General features: G+C 39.3%; 1 protein-coding gene across 11 annotated transcripts in view; it reads left to right on the forward strand.

Annotated features, from left to right (window-relative positions):
* LOC123672359 (glutamate receptor ionotropic, kainate 2-like) overlaps positions 1 to 12,569 on the forward strand; it is a 528,220-nt gene that overhangs the window by 330,358 nt on the left and 185,293 nt on the right. For all 11 annotated transcript variants that reach the window (XM_045606439.1, XM_045606445.1, XM_045606449.1 and 8 more), the window contains one exon: positions 1,763 to 1,867. In XM_045606439.1, coding sequence (XP_045462395.1) covers positions 1,763 to 1,867 — 105 coding nt within the window. The remainder of the gene's footprint in view (positions 1 to 1,762; positions 1,868 to 12,569) is intronic.

The following is a 12,569-nucleotide window of genomic DNA, read 5'->3' on the forward strand; positions in this document are numbered from 1 at the left end:
ATGATGTAATAATATACTGGGTCCACCATTTTAAATAAGGAATTAGAAGTCTGTTTTCGGTATAACCAGAAATTGTAGAGATCTGAAAATATTTTAGAGAGAAAGATCATTGTCTCAAATCCCAATTTTAAAAATTCACAGCTCAAAATTATGATCAGTTTTCCATTAACGTCTAATAGGCCATCCCGGTGAATCACCCTTTATAATCTAAATGTACAATGAAAGACATTGTACAGGGTATCCCAAATTCGAAGCTCACCCACTGAGAGCCAATGAGTTTCTCATTGGTCCCATTCAAACGTGTCCAATTTGGCTCACCTGTACATGGTGAGCGGAGTGTCAAATTCAAATTATTCATCACCGTATTGTTTGAGATCACTCACGGCCCAAAGTTCGAAAATTACAGACATTACAGTTGCAGTTGTTTTTGAAATAAGCGCGCAAACACGTGCTCATTCAATTGTATATTATTATCAAATAATTTAGTAATTAAGTTACCTCATTCTTCAATCTTTTCCTTCAATATATACATATTCCTTTGAGATAGATCAATACAAAAATTATCAACATCAAACAACAAAGCATGTGTAGATGTAATTTCAGTATTAGCAGAGGAAATGTACGGGGCATCATGCATTTCAACGTATGATACAAGGGAACAGATAAAAATCTCAGCAGAAACTCTGTCTCCCCGTATCGGTTAGTAACTGGTTTGTGTATACGTTTACAGAATAACCTGACATCTTTATATTGAAGGGCATCCTCTTCATCTAAAACAAAATGTTTTCCATCCTCTCTCTTCACTAACGGTTGACGACTTTATAATTGAATCCTTATACAAAAAAAAGAATCACAAAGGAGTAGTTAATATTAGTTTCCATTTTATTGATTTGAAGTTAGCGACCCATTCTGAAAAAGAATTTGAAACTGATTGGATAGCTTGAAAACCACCATGAATTTCATAAATTGGACAATTATTCATTGAAACCATTGACCACTTGGTCAATGGTTTCTTCTACACCACACTCACATAGTGGGCTATCAATAGAATGCCATTTGAAGAACGTACTATTACAACAACAAGAGAATACGTAGAATAATTGTCTTATAAAAATATGTTTTTCTGTCTGATATCCTTCCACAAACTGAATCCATTAATCGATATTTTTATATAAATGATATTTTTCGGCAACCATCCAGGAAGTGCTCACTTCCCGGACGCTTTTTCTCTGAGAAAGTAGCATTTCCCGGCCTAGTCCGGAAAGTACGTACTTCCCGGACTAGACCGGAAAAGAATCATAGAATCCATAGCAACCGAGATAACGGCTGACAGTTCATATGAAATTAGTTGTCAAAAATTTGCATGCTTTTTGATCGCAATCGCAATAAAATATGGAAAGCAGCAGCGATAGAGTAATTTTACATGGTTGCCGAAAAAATTTTGTACGCAACACGCCCGAAAATGATTTTTCTGGACTCACAGACTTCCAGGACTCGCTTACGCTCGTCCTGGAATTTTGTCTATTCGTCCAAGAAAAACCTATTTTCCGGACTTGTTACGTGAATTACTATTTCCACATTACGTATTAAATTGATTACTAGGTATTCAAAAATCAGTTTTCTACAGAGCATCCCAAAGGTAAATTACGGACAGGTGGATTAGGATTAAAAGCCGCTCGATATCAATTTTTGCATAATTAGCAACAAAATGAGATCTTCCTCCATCAAGTCCTGACATCTAATTACCCTCTTTAACTTGCAGAAGGCGGATTTGGCTGTTGGATCGATGACTATAAACTATGCCAGAGAGAGTGTGATCGACTTCACGAAACCTTTTATGAACCTCGGCATTAGCATTCTGTTCAAGGTAAGTCGACACGTTTAACACAATTGTTCAAATAGTTTGCTCCGACATAACTTTGCCGACATAAGTGCTCAAATTATGGGACCTACACGCTCATTATCTTACGGATTCTGATATTATAAACTACCTTGATAAATAAATTCATATATCTCAAGGAACTAAGGAACTTGTCAAAATCCAAATTTCAAAAACAAATGAAGGACATATTAGTCAACAATATATTTTGTTCAGTAGAGGAATTTGGAAAACAACTCTTAAGATGCCTGTTTTATTTTTACACTGTGTGTTCTACTACTATTTATTTATTAGTATGAACTGAATGTGTATTATCGGTATAATGTGACCACATTTTGTAACCTCAAAATTTTGTTACCTCAAATTTGAGGTTTTTACATGAACTACTCACTTGGGTATCCGCGGCTTGCCTCAGTGGAGACGATGGGATTCTTCAGGATGGTAAGATATGACAGGTAATGCAAATGGGCGCCAGGTAAATGTCTTCATGGAAATAGCCTCCAGTCAGAACAAACAACTCTAAAATTTACCAAAAGAGTGTAATGATAAAGAGGTTTATACAAGTAGCACAAGATGCAGCTGCCAATTGGCGTTGACAAGAAGTAAGAGCAAATTGGTCGGAACTGAACGATAAGGAATGGGTCACTGATACAAAACGGCGAGAAAGAGGAAATGAAATTGAGGAAATCAAAATATCAGACGAGTCGCGTCGCTTGAGCTCAGGCGCAGGCGCGTAGTATGGTAACAATTGATGCGGAATAATTTCTAAAAAAAAATACGTTCAATCATTACCTTACAAATGAGATAATCGTCGCTTTATATAGGCGATAATAATAATGATAATAGGGTAGCGGAAGGTGAATCCCTAGCGATTCACCTATCAGGAAAGTTGAATCGACTACTGCCCACCGCAGATTCCAGAAGCTCCCAGACTCGGGAAGCTGAAACCTGTCGAAGGGTCCCTGTCCAGGGTAACGGACCAAGGCGTGTGGAAAGCAGATCAAGAATTCTCCCACCGTAGCTCTGCGGATCGTAAAAAGCGATCAAAGGCCGTCTCCCCCACGACACGGAGGAACCCATGAATGATGGTGAATTTGAGGAATAAGAATATTGAGCCGCTGCCTAAGGTTCGTCAGGGCGTGTCTGGAGCCGGCGCTGGACACGACAGTATGCGGGACGTCTATGACAGAGTGCTAAGGAGACGGACGTCTGTCGAACAAAATGCTACGCCTCCACAATCTCAACATTCTAGGAGAAGAATAACACGAGTTTCTCCGACCGCAGAAGGTGCTGCGCAGGATACCCAACAGCACTCACCCAAGCAGGTCTTCCAAAAAGACGCATGAAATGGACAAGTTCGATAAATGAAACGATCATGAGCATATATTATGAAGTGACTAATATGGAAGAGGATAAAATAGGCTACCGGCCAAAATTATTTGCAGAACTCCACAGAAACTATCCCGAACTCCAAGTTTCTGAGCAAAGAGTAGCTGACCAATAACGGGTAATATTGAGAAGTAAACTTGTGCCTGATGAGAGACTTAACACCATAAAAAATGAAGTCCAACTGAGGCTAAAGAATGGGAACCTCACTAACAACGAAACGACAATTGAAGAAAACTACGATTGTGCTGAAAATCAACACAACATCAATGCACAAATGAACTCTGAGGAACAAAACAACGCAGATGTGATAGCACTAAGTGATGCTCAACGACCGAATATATATGCTGCACCCGTCGAAAATCCAGAAGAAGACCAAAGAGAACTACTGGAGCGATTATCTGCCACAATGAATAGATGCGTTATAGATTTTGAGAGCACAGATCTATTGAAACGACCGATTCTGCCAAGATTGAGGACATCCAAGAAACTATCTCATCTTCTGGTCATGACCAACAAAATATCTTTCTGACTATCATGATCTCGAATCATTACACCTCATCATATTCTGTGCAGCATTTTCAATAGAAACAGTGCTAGGTGTGAAGCCGAAACCTAAAAGTCAGCAACCAGCCAGAGAAAAACAACAAAATAAACCACATTGGCAAAAAAGGTTAGAAGACAAAGTTCATAGCATCCACCAAGATATTGGGAGACTCACCCGATTTGCAAAAGGTTCGCCTTCTAGAAAATTACAAAAAATGGTGAATATAATAATGGATCGTCACCGGCAACATACAACATATGATCCAAACAATGAAAATGCTCAACAAATTTTAGACACACTGAAACAAAAACTTAGTGTGTACTCCGAAAGACTGAGAAGATACAATGAGAGCTATAGAAGAAAACAGGATAATATGATTTTTGAAAACTCCGAAAGAAAATTCTATAGAATTTTCTTCTTCTTCCACTTTGAATAGGACTATGTCCTGTGTTTTCTGCTTTCTGCCTGTTATTGTGTTTCCTGGGACAACGAGTTCCAGCTCTCTTTCTAACGCTTTGGAGGGCGCCCTAATGGTCTGCGTGTACTGGGTTTTTGTGTTTCCGCCCATTTGGCTAGTTTCTCATCCGGCATCCTCTCCACGTGGTCTCTCCAGAACCTCCTGCGTGCTCTCACCCATCTGACGACATCCTGCACCTCCAGTTCTTCCCTTATGTCTGAACTCCTCACATGGTCTCTGAGTGTTATCCCTTTGATTGATCTTAGTATCCTCATTTCGGTTGTTCTCGCCATTCTCTTCGTTGTCGACGTTTCTGCCCTCGTTTCGGCGGCGTATGTGAGCACTGGTCTCACACACGCTTTGTATATGCGAGTTTTCGCTTTGTGACTCATGGTTTTGTTGTTCCAGACTATATCTCTGAGGCTGCCTTCGATCTTAGCTGCTTTGTGCGCCTGTGTGCGGACTTCTTCTACGATGCGTCGTTCACTGGATACTGTCACTCCTAGGTAGATAAATCTTGACACTTGCTCCAGGATTTTTTCGTTAATTACTATCTTGCATCGGATAGGCTCTTTGGCGAAAACCATGGTCTTGGATTTCTCGCATGAGATAATCATATTCAGCTCTTCTGCAGCTTTTGTGAATTCGTATGCAAGGCGCTGGAGGTCATCTTCATCTTCAGCTGCTAGAAAGACGTCGTCAGCATAGCACATGATGTTCAATGAGCGGCGTCCCATCTTATAGCCTGCCCGTATCTTCTTCACTCTTTCAACAATTCGGTCCATTACAAGATTGAAAAGTGGTGGACTCAGGCTGTCCCCTTGTCGTATGCCTGTGGATATGCTGATCTCCTCAGATAATCCACATTGTGTTTTATCCTGGTGGTGTTGTGGGTATTGAGATGTTTAATAATTCTGATGTATTTTTCAGAGATATTCTTAGCTTGAAGGATTTCAAGAACGTCGTGGAGTCTAATTCTGTCGAAAGCCTTTGTTAAGTCGAGAAAGCATGTGAACATTGGTTTGTTGAACTCGATTGATTTCTCTATCATTTGCCGCAAAGTAAAAATCGCGTCCACCGTTGACCTGTTGCGTCTGAATCCTTGTTGTTCTTCGGATATATTAACTTGGCTGGAGATTTTATTAGTCAATATCTTAGTGAACAGTTTGTGTGTGGAGTTCAACAGTGTTATGTTTCTATAATTATCAGGGTCCTTTCTTTAGCCCTTCTTGTATATTGGTACGGATTAGCTGGTTTTCCATTCACGAGGCACTTCACCGGTTCTGATGATATTTTGGAAGAGTTTTGTTATTTCTTGATGTATTTCTCTTCCTCCGTATTTGATCATTTCATTTGTGATGTTATCCGTTCCGGGTGATTTCCGATTTTTGAGTTGTTGTACGGCTGTCTGAACTTCTTCCATAGTTATAGTGTCTCCCTCGTCATATGTTTCCTGATACTCTTGTCGTTGATCCTCTCTATTGTCCGTGCAATTTCTATATAGATTCTGATAGTATGTTGTCCAAGTTTCTGTTGTTATATTGTTCATCTGTACTTCCTCTGTTACATTCTTCTTCCTTTTTCTAAGCATGTTCCATATTCTCTTCTGGCATCCGTATAGATCATGTTCCATCTCGACAGAAAACCGCTCCCAATACTCTTTTTTTAGTTGTTTAATCCCATCATTCGTTCTATTTCTTATTACCTTATATTTCTGGTACTCTTCGGGTGACCTATTATTTATATACCTAATGTATGCCATCTTCTTTTCCTTTGACAGGTCTTTCACTTCCTCAGTAAACCAAGGTTTGGTATTTTTTCTGCCGTTGATATCGATTTTTCTTTGCCCTATTGCTTCCTTCGCGCTGTGTATTATGTTTTGTTTGATTTTATTCCAGGCCATGTCTACACTGTCCTCCAAAGTTATAATGTTCTGAGAAATTTTCTCGTTCAATCTGCGCTGGTACAAATCTCTTGTGCTATCTTCTCTTAGTGACTCCGTGTTGAACTTACTGATGTAGATGGGTGATTTCTTTCTAATTTTTGTTTGTTTTAAGCGGTACTCACAGAGCACTAGACCATGTTGTGTCCCCACATTAGCTGAAGTTAGAGTTCGCACATCCAATATTTGACTTGGGTGTACGCGCCTATTCGTTATCACAAAGTCGATCATAGATTTCTGTCCTCTTGTATTGTGAAATGTGTATTTGTGTTGTTCCTTATGATCGAAGAATGTGTTGTTAATTCTAAGCTCATTGTGCGCGCAGATGTCAAGCAGCATATTTCCATTTTCATTTGATATTTCCTCATTATATCTCTGCATTACCCCCGGTATTACCTGGTTACCAATTCGGGAATTGAAATCACCCATTATGAAGATCTTGTCATTGTTAGGCAACATTCTGAGTGTCTCTTGTAGTTGGTCAAAAAATTGTTCTCGTTCTTCTCGTGATCTTGTTATATCCGGTGCGTATATACTAATGAAATGATGTTTTTCTTTTTCTATATTTAGTGTTATATACATTAGGTTTTGGTTCACATAGGTAATATCATCCACCATCGTTTCAAACTTTTCATGCATCAGTATGCCCACACCTGCTCGCGCTCCGCAGTCCTTGTCCACTCCACTGTAAAACAGAATATGGTCTCTGTATTTGATGTTACCCTTGCCCTTCTTTTTAGTCTCCGCTATCGCGCAAATGTCTATGTTACTACTAGTGATCTCAGTGATAATTTCTTGGTCTTTTGAATTCCATGCATGATGTGACGTTCCAACAAGCAAGACGCAGTTTGTTCCCTCTCCAAAATCGTTTTTTCCTTTTTCGTGCCGTGTCGTCAACCTTTGTAATCCGTCCGTGTTCCGAGGCTTCTTCAGCAGTACTTTGAGCAGTTCATGTTTTCACCAGAGGCGGGATGCTAACCTCACCTCTGAACCCTCCTCCTTCATCCGGGCTTGGGACCGGCAGCAGCTTCCACTGAACTACTCGATCCATCCAGTTTCAGCTACTGGCGGAGTTAATTCTATAGAATGTTGAACAATAATATGTCAGCAACACCAGGAAGTTATCCAACCGTCGAGGATATTGAGAATTTTTGGACAGATCAACTGGCTACACCAACCCCCTACAACTTCCAGGCTGATTGGATAAGAAGTGAAGAGAAATCCTGTGAGACAATAGAACACATGCCGCATAACGCAGTTTCTGAAGAAGATTTCCATCAAATATTGAAAAACATACACAATTGAAAATCACCCGGCCCAGATGGAATCCACAACTATTGGTTGAAAAAATTTTGGTGTATACACGGCAGGCTAGTTGAAATCATAAATGGTGTTATAAGTAATCCAACGGAAATGCCCAAATTTTTAACAACAGGGACCACTTACCTCTAACCGAACGATCTGCAACACACAGCGGATCCATCAAAATACAGACCAATTAAATATCTACCAACAATATATAAAATCATCACATCATGTATAGCATCTCGTATCTACAAACATTGCGAGACAAATAATATAACGACAGCACAGCAGAAAGGATGTTCCAAGAATGCACTAGGGTCGAAGGAACTGCTGATAATAAATTCCATCATATGCAACCAAGCCTTCAAAAAACACAGAAATCTTTTTATGACATATTTTGACTATAAGAAGGCCTCCGACTCTATTCCACATGGGTGGCTGACAAAAATTTTGGGAATATACAAGATCGATCCAATTACAATAAACTTTCTGAAGTATACAATGTGCAACTGGAGAAACAATATCGAACTCTCTACGGCGAACATAACTACTGAAGAGATTCCAATAAAAAGGGGAATTTTCCAAGGAGATTCATTGAGTCCCTTATGGTTCTGCTTGGCGCTGAACGCCCTTTCTAAATAACTGAATGCTACTGAAAAAGGTTTCAATGTCGAAGGAAATAGAAATACTATTGCATTCAAACATCTATACATGGATGTCCTAAAACTTATAACATGCAACAAAAACCACTTGCAAATTATGGTCAAACTGGTGGAAAATTTTTCGAAAAACGTGGGGATGAAATTCAGATTGGACAAGTGTCGTACTATTAGCGTAGTGCGTAGGCAGAGGTCTGCTAGACATCATGGAACTTGCCCATGGGCAAATTGAAAGCCTACGAACATACTTCAAAGACAAATCAGGCATGTCAGAGATCTACATAGTACTGTGTGAACCAGACGAATCAACACCTTTACAACTGCACAAGGAGCAATTGTCATACAACCACCAGACAATCCAAGAAAAACTGCAAACAGGGAGAGAAAAGCCCCTACATGGACGACATTTCAACGAGGTGAACCAGGATCATGTCGACATTGAAGCGTCGAACTATTGGCTCACATCAGGTGCAGTATATCCAGAAACGGAAGGATTTCTTTTAGCCATCCAAGATCAAGTGATCTCAACTAGAAATTACTGCAGGTATATCATAAAGGATCGAACTATTACTGACGATCGATGCCGAAATGAGTGTCCAACAAATGAGACAATCCAACATATCACGGGAGGATGACAAATGTTTGCAGGAAATGAATTTAAAGAGAGACACGATGCAGTAGGAAAGATACTACACCCAGAATTGGCAACCATATTAAAACTAATTCATTCTAAAAAAAATGCCATATTACAAGTACCGACCGGAGACCATCGTGGAAAACGAACGCTATAAGCAGTACTGGGATCGTATAGTTTTGTCTGATGAACAGTCCCCCACAATAGACCAGATATATTACTAGTCGATAAACATCAAAAGACAGCATTACTCGTTGACGTAGCAATACCAAATAACAACAACCTGCGTTAAAAGGAGGTCGAAAAAATTTCAAAATATAGGGACCTCGAACTCCGCCTGGGTTGGTCGATGGGTGGAACGAGTAGCATATCACTGCCGGTCCCAATCCCGGATCAAGGAGGAGGCTGAAGGGTGAGGTTAGCAACCTGCTCTTCGTAAAAAACTCAGATGCTCACAGAACTGGTTATTAAAAAATATAACAGATAAACAGATATAAAAGAGGTAAAATATATAGATCAAAATACCATGCAGATAACAATGAATTTGGCCGATGAGATAACACATTTCATAAGTGTTTATGCGCCAGATATATTCAAAACAAAAAAATAGAAGAGTTCTTTGACGTAATACAGCACAACTTAGACGGAATTTCCAGTAGAGACAAAATGTTCGTTATGGGCGATTTCGATTTCGATTCGAGAATTGGTAACTCGAAAGTCCCGGGATCATGTACGTTTCCAATGAAGAATGTAAGAATGACAACGGTGATATTCTGATACAAACATGTGCCCTCAACGAACTACGTATAAATAACACATATTTTGACCACAAAGAATAATACAAGTACACTTTCGTTAATACAAGAGGCCAGAAATCAGTTATATATTATGTGATTTCGAATAAGAGAGTATACTCCTCTTGTATACTTGAGGTACGCGTATTAACGTCAGCAAATGTAGGAACATAACACGGATTAGTTCTATGGAAGTACCGTACAGCACACGTGGCAAAGACAAAGAAATCGATCAATTATGTCACCAAGTTCAATGTAGAATCACTCAGAGACGATAGTACCAGATATCTCTATCAAGGCAGACTGAGCGAGAAAATTGTTGAAAATCCAATAACAGAAAGGGATAATGTAGAAGCCGCTTGGAAAAAGTTGAAAAACAACATAAAGGACAGTGCCAAGGAAGCCATAGGAGAAAGAACAGTAGACACAAATAGGAAGAATAATAATCCATGGTTTACCCCCAAAATTAAAGAATTAGCAAGGAAAAAAAGAACGCTCACATAAAATACATCAACAACAGATCACAAGAAGAATACTTAATATACAAAAGAGTGAGAAACAGAACAATGCAATCAAAGAACTGAAAAAAGAATACTGGGAAAACTTCTCTCTTGAAATGGAGCATGATCTATATGTAGGTCAAAAGAAGATTTGGAACATGTTGCGAAAGAGGAAAAAACCAGTAAACCAGGAAGTGGTGATAAATGCTATAGACCAGGAAACATGGGTAACATACTTTGAAAATCTGTATGATGCTGATAATGAGGACAACGAAGAGCTGAAAACTGAAAATTCACCTTCTACATGCGAACAAGCGGATCACATCACATAAGAAGAACTACAGACAGCACTGAAAAAATTGAAAAATCGAAAGTCGCCGAGTACAGACGATATCCCGAATAAATTACTCAAATATGGAGGCTCACCAATCGAGAAAGAGCTGCTGAAGCTGTACCAGAGAATAGAGTATACTGGATATTTACCTGAGGAATGGAGAACTAGCATAACGATACCTGTATACAAAAAGTGCCAAAATCGAATCCGAAGAACTACAGAGGAATAACGTTACTTAGCAGTGTACTAAAATTGTTGACTAAAATACTTGCGACCAAAATTACTGCTAAGGTATGAATCTCCGAAAAGCAGTTAGGTTTCCGTCCGAATAGGTCTACAATAGATGCAATATTCATCCTGCGCCAGCTAATAGAGAAATCCGAAGAGGTTAATAAGCCTATGTACACATGCCTTATAGACCTGATGCAGGCATTTGATAGAGTCAGACTGAAGAATGTTATCGAACGATTGGTGTAAATAAGACTCATATAAACCTAGTACGGCAACTCAACACTAAGAACAAAACGAGAATAAGAACAGAATGTGGCTTTTCAAGAGAACTTAAAGTCTCATCCGGCATCAGGCAAGGAGATAGTCTTAGCCCGTGCCTTTTCTAATAATAATGGACCAGATAATAGAAAGTGTAAATGAAGTTAATGCCGGTTTAAGAATAAACAATCTTTGTCTGAGAATACTGTGCTATGCGGATGACGTACTCCTAATGGCTGAAAATGAAGACGACCTACAACGCCTCCTACACAAATTCAACTTGGCAGCACAGAAACTTAATATTGAAATCTCTTGCGAAAAGACTCAATCTCTAGTAGTATCCAAAGAGTCGATAAGATGTAAGCTGGTAGTGAATGGACACATTGTACAACAGGTAATGAATATGTGCTATTTGGGTGTGGAAGTATCAAGCGGGAGATGTTTGGGCAATGAAGTGGATAGTCAGGTGAAAAAAGCCGTTAGAATATCAGGCTATTTGCGTGATGTAATATGGAAAAATAAGTACATGTCCACTGAAAGTAAGACACGAATATACAAGACCAGCATAAGACCCTTACTCACTTACGCGGCTGAAACGAGAGCAGAGACAGCAGAAACCAAGAGAAAAATGAGAACAACTGAAAGGAAAGTATTGCGAACAATAAGAGGGATAACTCTGAGAGACAGAATACGCAACACAGATACTCTACGAGAGTTGGGAGTACAGGATGTTGTAAGATGGTTGAGAAAAAGGCGCCGCTTTTGGAGGGATCACGTAGATCGGATGGGTCCAGATCGAATTGCAAAGTGGGCCAAAACACAGAAACCAGGGACTAGAAGACCAGTTGATAGAAGCCAAAAATTATAAGAGAAAAAGTTATTGAAGCACCAGACGAAATAATCAGAAAGATCAAAACTCGGTTTTCATATACACGCCTCGCAACGAGCGATGCCGAGGAATCTGGAAACATTTAAAATATTGCTAGTTATCATTAAAATTAGCAGCTAAGGTTAAACATGCCGCCATCTACACTGAACGAAAAGAGTACGTAAATACAACGAAAAAGTACATTGGGCCAATTTATTTATTCATCAAAATAAAGCCAGTGGACGCGTCCATTGGGCTAACGAATTATCGTACATTGGGAGTACGTACCGAATGTGCGTAAATATTACTACTATGATACATCACGACAACGTATGATAATTCATCGACCGATTGAATCAGTTTCGTTGTCCCAATGAAATTTGTTCATTGGATTTACGAACGTTGTACGTTAATTTAACGTACGAATTCGTTGAATCAATGTACGATGTTTATTATTGGAATGAACGAGTTCGTTGGCCCAATCAATGGGTTTCGTTGTCGGAATAATATTTGTGCATTGGATTAACTAACTTGGTACCTTCATTCAACGTACGTATTCATTGAATCTAATTGTCCGCAAAAGGGGGTTTGCGGTCAATTTCAGATGAATTTTTCTACTAATATTGAACAACCGAAAAATTGTGAAATGCAACTTACCCCAACGGGCTGCAGAAAAAACCTAGGCGAATCACCGCTAATCTGGTTCCTAAAAGGAGGTTTCAAGAAAGGGAATTCAGGGGAATTTACCTCCCTTAAGTACCTATGGCTTCATCTG

The sequence above is a fragment of the Harmonia axyridis genome, chromosome 2 (genome assembly GCF_914767665.1).
Source record: "Harmonia axyridis chromosome 2, icHarAxyr1.1, whole genome shotgun sequence".
NCBI lineage: Eukaryota > Metazoa > Arthropoda > Insecta > Coleoptera > Coccinellidae > Harmonia > Harmonia axyridis.